General features: G+C 36.0%; 1 protein-coding gene across 1 annotated transcript; it reads left to right on the top strand.

The window, feature by feature from the left end:
* Window positions 1-2,645: 2,645 nt before the first annotated feature.
* Ppa (F-box and leucine rich repeat protein partner of paired) lies at window positions 2,646-7,331 on the top strand. The gene has a single exon (XM_076411772.1). It carries the CDS (start codon window positions 2,744-2,746, stop codon window positions 4,118-4,120), a length of 1,377 nt encoding a protein of 458 aa, XP_076267887.1. The 5' UTR covers window positions 2,646-2,743; the 3' UTR covers window positions 4,121-7,331.
* The last annotated feature ends 2,186 nt before the right edge of the window (window positions 7,332-9,517 follow it).

Below are 9,517 nucleotides of genomic sequence, written 5' to 3'. Positions count from 1 at the left end.
TTATTGAAATTACAAAAGTTAAAGAAAAAATTGTTCAATTCCCAGTACTTTTTGGACACACAAAAAACAACTTTGACAGGTGTTTTCCCTGTAGTCTGGTCCATTGCCGGTACAGGAGTTGGCCAGCTTCGGAAAAGGCATATCTGAAGCTGTGGATGTCGCTGTGCAACACAAATAGTTAAGAGCTATTTTATTTAAATTAGGATTTTAGCATTTTCCATAAAATTAATGGGCCAAGTTTTAAATCAGCTATCGGGCTTTTCAAATAACATTCTAATACTATAGGTATATTCGTGTCACGATCACCAGACACAATTATTTGCAGCTTGGTCTTCTTCCTCTTGTTTTGTAGAATTTTCAATATCTGAAATCAATTCTTTGATTTGATTTTTCCTAATGGCTCTGAAATACCTCTGGAAAATGTATACTTTTGAAACGAGGATCCAAGAAAGTGGGGACAGCAAGAATATTAACATTTTCTGTTTGTGGCAACCCTTCTTCATTTCTTTAATTACGTTATTTTTTAAATGTTATCAGATTGTCTGTAATCTGGCGAGTGGCATGACTTGACTACTACTGGTTACATATTTTTCACCACAAACTTCACGAGTAGTTATTTCTATTGGTCGTAAAATCTCACAAACTTCAGTTAAATAATTGAATAACTGACGTTTCAATAACTTATTCTGATAACATCGACATGATATCGAACTCACACATAGATGTTTCCAATTGAATGGAGTGATAAGTGATTGTAAGACATCGAATTTCTTTAAACGAAAAAAGAAGAGAAGTTTTTTGTTTTATGTGGAACACAAACTTCATTCAATATAGTATACAGAATAAGTCACAAAAATATCAGCAACTCTGTTTAAGAAATTGGGTGTTTTATTTAATTTACTATCAGGGTAGTTTAATACAGAAATATTTGGTTATAAACTGAAGATTCCTATTCAATTACTAATTGTGAGTGAATATCATGATATATTTTCGATACTAAATTTCGAAATTTCAAAATTAAATTTATATAACGCTTTTTCACTCAACTGTAATAAACTTAAATGTAAACTATTTTACTGCATATTTATGTATTTTAAACTAATAAAATTATTTGTTAATAAAAACTGACAGTTACAATATTAATTATTAATAATAGGTTATAATCCAAATTCTTCTTTTAAAATAATCTGGTTTGGTTTGGTGTGATAATAAACTGACATTTTGTCTTAAAATAATTGTTAAAAAATTCTCAAAAGATTAATGGCGTCACGAATTGTTATTTCTGTTGGTCGTTAAATCTGACAAACTTCAGTTAAATTAAGAATAATTGACGTTTCCATATTTTATTTTTATAACATCGATATGTCCATGATATCGAAGTCAATACATCGATGTGAAAACATGGATGTTTTGCAGCTAAATTTCGATATTTCTTCATCAGTTCCGACATATGAGACACTTCTTATCAATTGCAGCGCTTCACTTATTATGAGGATGCCAAAAAATAGGTCGATTCGTGGATAGCCTCAAAAGATATATCGTTATTTTGAAATGGAATTCGTAAATTGCCTGAAAGATGGAAAAAACTAGCGGCTATCGAAGGACAATACTTCAAAATAAAAATAAATAATAAAAATAATAATGCAGGTGTTTTTTATATACAAATATACTTTTTTTTTCGTATTCCAAGATGACCAGCTAGAAACAAATGGTCTTTTTCTGATGTCGCTTCTGGTTCGGGTTAGTGAAATGTTTTGCGGGTGACAACGACCCCGAGTTACGACTGAGATTGTCGTAGTTGGTTTACTACCGAGGTTTGTTTCCGAATTCTTTACAAACAGGATGAGTGTTGACGTTCCTCAAAAACCATGGGGCATTGAGTGGACTCTTTTGGATTGGAACACTTGGAGTAGTTCAAGTTGTCTCTCAGAGACATACATGTACCACACCTGTGCTCGATAGAGGCAGACTGAATGGACTAGCATTTGGACAGAGTCGCTTTCTGGGGGATTGGAAGTTTACTTTTTCTACAAAGGAGTGGAAATAGTAGGCTGTACACGCCATTGCCCTTGCAAATCTAAAAAGATGTCTCCAATTTTTCGACCTTTCCCTAATGCCAAGAGGATTGTTGCTGTGACCCGTTCGGGATTATGTGGTGTGAGCCTGTGAAGTTGTTTAAAGCGTGTAATATCGCATTTAATAATTTTGTAAAAAAGGTTAGAACGAGAGAACATCGGGTTGTTGGTCTCATCCGTTAACCGAAAACCGCTCTAGTTGGTCTGAAATGTTATATACCATACTAAAGGAAATTTTGGCTGATGTTTTTTAAAATTAATATATAGACAATATTATGAAAAATAACAATACAAGAGTTGTTTATATACTAAAATACTAATGAATTATAATATATATAGGCGTATATATGCCAAAATTTTGTAAAAAAAATGGTTAGAACGAGAGAACATCAGGTTGTTTGTCTCATCCGTTAACCGAAAACCGCCCTCGTCGGTCTGGAAGGGGCAAAGTAGCCTCGTGCAACTTAAAAATGCCGCCGTGGGCCGTCGAATCAATACGAGGCTAGCGGATCACGTGGTGCGCGCGCCAGCCAATGATCGCAGAACAGCGACGTTCGTCGAGCCGCATGTCTCTCTGCCAAACAGTTCGAAACGCGACATCGTGGTGGTAGTATCGCGTCAGTTCGGTCCGCATACGTCACGTTCGCGATGTTCTGATAGTGTTCCGGATGGCCATGGAAGATCCCACGCAAGTGCTCTACACGGAGCTGCCGGTACCGCTTCTGTCTACTGCCGCGTTGCTGCGACACCAGCGTCAGTCGCCACGCTACCAACCGTACCAGCGTCTTCATCAGCCCCAATTATTCCATAATAATTCCGTTCACGAAGAGTACTTCCGCCTTCGCACCACCGCCTACAAGGAACAGCCCAGTCCGGTGGACCAAGGAAAGACCCATATCTCGTGTCTCTACCCCGAGATACTGTCGATAATCTTCAGCTATTTGGACGTGAGGGATAAAGGCCGCGTAGCACAGGTTTGCACGGCATGGCGAGACGCTGCCTACCAGAAATCGGTGTGGCGTGGCGTTGTGGCCAAGTTACACCTGCGGCGAGCCAACCCGTCCCTCTTTACGTCTCTGGTGAAGCGAGGAATCAAGAAGGTGCAGGTACTGTCGCTGCGTAGATCTTTACGCGATGTCATCCAAGGTATTCCGAATTTGGAGTCCCTGAATTCGAGTGGCTGTTACAACATAACCGACGCGGGTATATCGCATGCTTTCGTCGCCGAGGTCTCTACGCTGACCGAGCTCAACCTGTCGTTATGCAAGCAGGTCACCGATAGTTCCTTGGGCCGGATCGCCCAATACGTCAAGAACCTGGAGGTTCTCGAACTGGGCGGCTGTACCCACATCACGAATACCGGACTGTTGCTTGTCGGATGGGGTTTTACCAAACTGAAAAGACTGAATCTCCGTTCCTGTTGGCAGGTTAGCGATCAGGGCATCAACCATCTCGCTCAGGGCAACTTGGCGCTGGAGCATCTCAGCCTGCAAGACTGTCAGCGGTTGTCCGACGAAGCCCTGAAGTTCGCCACGGGCTTGACCAGTCTCAAATCACTGAACCTGAGTTTCTGCATCGGCATCACCGACAGCGGTCTCAAACATCTTGCCCGCATGGGTACCCTCCAGGAGTTGAATCTGCGTTCTTGTGATAACATTTCAGACATTGGTATGGCGTACCTGTCGGAAGGTGGATCCAGGATCATTTCTTTGGACGTGTCGTTCTGTGACAAAATTGGTGATCAGGCTCTAGTTCACATTTCACAAGGACTGTACAATTTAAAATGTTTGTCTCTCAGTGCTTGCCAGATCTCCGACGAGGGCCTGGGAAAGATATCCAGCACCCTCCACGAACTGGAGACGTTGAACATAGGCCAATGTGCTCGAATCACGGACAATGGCATCACCACCCTAGCCGAGTCGCTAACCCGACTCCGGTACATCGATCTCTACGGCTGCACGAAGATCACGACGCTAGGTCTCCAGAAGGTGATGAAGCTGCCCCAACTCAGCATCCTGAACCTGGGCTTGTGGCATATTAGGTGAAAATAATGTAATTTAAGCATGTAGATATTGAATATCGCATCCGAAGTGCGGTTTTTGTTTCATTTCTTAGGTTTGTCGTTTTTGTCGTCCGTCGATTGTTTCTCACACGCACATACACTGAGCTGGTGGGTTTTTAGTCAGCGAATCAAATGTCATTAGGTTACATTCCGGGATAATTTAGGTCTAAGGAGATAACAGCGAAGCTCGCGGAGCTCTTATTTATTATATGAAAAACGTAAAATTGACATGGTCCTTATCATTTCTAATGTTTGTGTTTAACAATGATAACGGCACTGTTTATAGTCAAGAATCACACAGAAAGTTACAGTTTCGTTGGTGTTCGTAAATTATTACTTACTAATTATTAGATTTATAATATTCTAAAGAATCAACGGACGGCAACAAGACAAACATACGCAACAACTGTGATAATATAAAAACGAATGACGTAATTTGTTTAGGTAGAGTAAAGAGAAATATATGAACTTAGGATTTAACTAAAAGGAAAGGCATTCGAGCAGAAATCCTGGTCTTTGGGGCACTATCGTCGTCATCATTATCTATAACAATTCAAACTAATGCAGCTTTTTTATCCACTTTTCAGGCATATGTTCAAACAATTTTATCGCATTCCTTTTTGTTATCACTCCATAGTGAATATGCCACAATTTACAGTTACATATTGCTAAAAGGAAATATTATACTATGATAAATATAGAGAATTGTAAATTAGATGATAGCGCTTCAAGGATGATCGAGACAAAAAATTATACAGGTTTTGAGATGTTTGATAAAAGGGGGTAAAAACAGTGGGATTTTTCAAATTGCATGGGTTGATTTCGATCTAAACTAATCCACTATTCGATCTATAAACAGAAAAATATAAATATTAAAAATCTATAACGACATAGTACCGTAACGATTATAATACTAATCACTAAGCTATCGTTGTGAACAAGAAACGTTCAGATTGAATATCTATTTCTTTGTTTTATGAGGATTAAAACTTGATAGAGCAACTTTTTCAAATGACTGGAATAATGAGGTGATTTATAGGTATAATAAGAGATCGAATTTTTTTTTAGACCAAATGCCGTTTTGTTAAAACTTTGTATTGACTTTTATTATAATGTCGGGAAATTTTTTTTTGTTTTATGTTGAACACAAAAATCAATCAATATAGTAAATGGAATAAGTTGCCAAAATATCAGAAACTCTATTTAAGAAATTGTGTGTTTTATTTTTATTTATTATCAGGATTAATCTAGCCTGATCATCTATCAAACTATCAAAATATTTGGCCTTTTTATACCTGCCTTTTTTGATATATTTTCGATGCTAAATTTCGAAATTTTAAAACTCAATTTATATAATGCCTTTTCACCCAATCGTAATAAACTTTATAAAATGCTAACAACTTTATTGTATATTTATGTAGTATAGGGTAATAAAGAGAGAACGTATAATAAATAATAATAAGAGATATTAGAGAAAATATATTCAAAAATAACAGTTTATAAATTAATAGATTATAATGCAAATTCTTCTTTTAAATTAATCGGATTTTAATACACTAAACTGGCATTTTGTCTTAAATATTTGTTACAGACTTCGTCTTAAAACTTTCATGGCGTCAACTGCATTTCACTGAAGATTTGGTTTTAGATTCGCCTAGTCAGAATAAAATAAACTATTCATTTGGCGGTGGGCCAACGATCGTCATATAAACACAAGCGGATATATTATTATTTATTAAAAACATTCTAGTTTATTTTTAACAACAGCCAACAACAGGAACTTGGACAAAATCGAATTAACTACAGCGTAACTATTTAGTATACGATCGGGACGTTTTGGTTCGATTAAAATTTCAAGAAAGAAATCGTTTCAGATGTACGTATGCCGATGACGGGCCGTTTTTTGATTGGTCAAGCCTTTTTTGATCGCGTTTTATACTTTAAAAATGTAAATCTCCTCGTACTTGCCTCGAATACTAAAGAGCGGGAGACGGACAAGTCGTATTAATAAGTGCAGGATCGTTTTTCGTGGTCTTTCCGTGGAGACAAAGACGAAGTTTTATTTTTCGAGTTGAAAGTGCACTTGTCGGACCGGTAAAAAGATTCCTCTGAATATATTCTGGGCTGGCGGTTCCGAGAATAGTCCCCTAAAACCGAAAAATAATCTAGGTAGATTCGAACCGTTGTTAAAAGTCGAAGAGAACGATGGACGTTTCCAATGATCCCGTCGGGCCAGGTAGTTTTTAAGGCCAGATGGTCTGAAATGTCGGCGTTTTCGACGAGAATCGTTTTGTAATACTTCACGAACGGGAAAAACCGACGTCCGATACGAAAAATAAATGTCTGAAATATCATCAGCTCAGCCTTGAAAAACAATGCATTGTATCACGATGCAAACCTACCTTGAGAGACTTACGATGGTCTTACGAACACGAGTTTTTTTTAAATAGAGTTCTCTGATATTTTTTATGACGATCGTGTACTTTTTTAGGATATTTAAGGATCCACTTCAGAACTGTATAGTTTTAATTGAAATTATGATTAAAAATACGCTTATATTACGATTATATTGTTCTATCTTTATATCGCTAGGTTCTATTATTATACTGTTTTCGGTTAGCATGTATATTGTTTTATATTAAGTGTGATATTGTGAACATTTATGTACGAACACGGGGGATGGTGGAACCAATGACGATCAGGATTCACATTATAACCAGAGCAAATTGACGCCCCTACAAGGCACCATACGAGAACATTTAGTGATATTTATTTATGCTAAATATTAATCCAAAGACCTTCCTTTTATTTGCAAATACGTTGATCGTAGAGTTACCTGAAGGACGGCATAAGATTTGCTCGTATTAGAACAATCAAGTTTTGTATCACCTTGTATAAATATGTATACATCAACTGCTGTATCTTTTCGTTGATGTTATTTCTCTCCTATTGATTTTGTTTCCTCTAGTTTGGGTTTCTCGTTGATTCTATTTTCGGCGAGCATTGATTGAGAAACAAGACCGTTTGTTCCGTTTTTATTTTTCTTAGGTTTTTGTAAGTTTGTGAAATATTTGTACAGTGATATTACAGTTATTGTAAATAGAAACTTGAAAGTTATTTGTTATTAGGAATTATGTTATGTTTTTATAAATTTAACAAATCTAAAAAGTAATAAAGACTTTTTATCGACTCCATACATGCGTTTCATTGTAGTTATACTCAATAGAATGGACAGTAGAAAATATTGATACGTAATTTCCAGTGTTCCAGCGTTACTATTATTCATAACGAAAATATAGCCTTGTTGGTTTGTTTGGTTTGAAATACATTATTAATATATTTGGTTACTATCCCTGGGATTGTTAAAAGACGCTTTATAAATAATCAGAGTTTATGACTAAATATGTTGAATGAACCTAAGCACAAAGTTTTAATGAGACACTTTCACTAAATCTGGTTTATGATTTCTGAAATAAAAAACAGAAATGTTTACTCTCAGCTAGTGCAAGAGCTTCAATGAGTTCATTCAGTGAAGCAAATCACAAATAATTTTTTTACATACCAAAAATACCGATGCAGATATTTTTTAACCCATTTTCCGATACCAGTTGGCTTCGAATTTTTTTTATTGCTTTATCAACCTGTTGTTTTAATTTATTTTGCTGCAAAAAATAATTTTTATTATTTTTAACTTTCATTTGAAAATGTCTTTTTCCATTGTTGGAAAATGCGGCAATGGTTTTGAATACAATTTTATGAAAAATAATTCTGAGTTAATCAACTATAGTATAATTATCAAGTATATAACAACAAAAATAATATTAATAAATTATGTGTGCTTACGAAAGGTCCTGTCTTTCTTTTTTTTTTCTTCTTAGGTTCCTTTCAAAAACTGAAAATATTGGGCGCTTGCATGTATTTTTACGAAGTTTCCCTTTATACAGACTTTTCGGGGAAAAATTAGTACAATATATTTTAATCGAAATATTTTTCATCATTTTGTACAATGTTAAACAATCAACATGGCAATATCGTTTTGACATAACAATGTTGATTTGGTAGTGATCCAATCGTTGATCCATTTTCGCATTTCTTCAGCTTCTCGAAGCCGTGTGCCATCCAAGCCATACTGCATAATTTTTTTTTATTACTCTTCGTGATTCCACAATCTGCCCTATTGGCAATAAGTATTTCTTATATCTATGTTATATATACATGGCATGTAGAAAATCACTTCATTAAGCAATCTTCTATATAAAATAATTATCTTAATTAATTAGTCTTATTATAAAGTCTAAATATGTCCAGTAATCAGATCAGGTGGTGTTAAACGTTTTAGTCTGCGCACTTCACTATCACGTCACATTTTTAGCTGATTAGCGAGTCCATTGGGATGCACCGACACTCTTTCGAGGTACTTCACACAAATACGTTGAATTACACTCGTTATAGGTTCTAGAGGAATATCGCGTTGTATCACATTATTTGAAATATATTACGGAGCATCAACAATGGCACGCAACATCTTATTTTGGAACCGTTGTTCCAAAATGACCAAATGGGCTTGAGTATAGACTCATACAGCAATACCTTGTTATCTAATGATAACCTGGATTTGCGCCCGATGAGCCAATACATTTGATACAATTTAAGTCCAAGTTTGCTTCCGTTTAGAGAGTATGTGCTTCTTCCAGGTTAGGCGTCAATATAAGCTGCATACATTTGAAAAGGTGGTTATCACTGAAAAAGTACATCAAAATAAGCATGCTGCGTACATCAGAACTTCCTATTCGACAAAGTATATTTTATAACTCTTGTAGCATGTGGCTGAACGTTGTTATGTAAGACATCTGCAGTAATAGTTTCATTCTGTGTTAACAGTGTGTAATACACTACATCTTGCTAGTAGAACCATATTCATTGCTTTGACTTTATGTGGTAATCAACTGGACCAGCTCGTGACATTGTCTTCTTGGAATTGTCGTAGTAAATGCAGAAAGCTCTTATGAAACTGTGATGTTGAAACGGTTCGAAATGGTATTTTCAGTCAATTCGTGTGGCAGGCATTTTCTTTCCTTTTCATTTATCAACTGCTAAGCTATCTGAATTTTTTTTGAGGATCTGAGTTGGGTTTTCGACCAGTATGTTTTGTAATTCAACGTCTTCAACCTTTTTGGTCTTCCAGGCCATTTTTTGTCTTGATTCAAAAATAAATACTTTTAAATCGTCAAAACTATAGGAATATGACGGAGCAGCATCATCGCAAGTTTCTAAAAGTATTTGATGTACTGCAGAATTATTCAAATTTAACAAGAAAAGTAACGAATGTCGAAAAAACTATTGAGCATTCCATTATTAGCCTCTCTATACACTGAGTAAC

This window comes from Rhynchophorus ferrugineus, unplaced genomic scaffold, assembly GCF_030347505.1.
Source record: "Rhynchophorus ferrugineus isolate W39M unplaced genomic scaffold, kcgeb_rfMv2 rfM8, whole genome shotgun sequence".
In the NCBI taxonomy this organism is placed as follows: Eukaryota; Metazoa; Arthropoda; class Insecta; order Coleoptera; family Curculionidae; genus Rhynchophorus; species Rhynchophorus ferrugineus.
The sequence above is the reverse complement of the archived record's forward strand: the minus strand, read 5'-3'. Positions and strand labels throughout refer to the sequence as shown.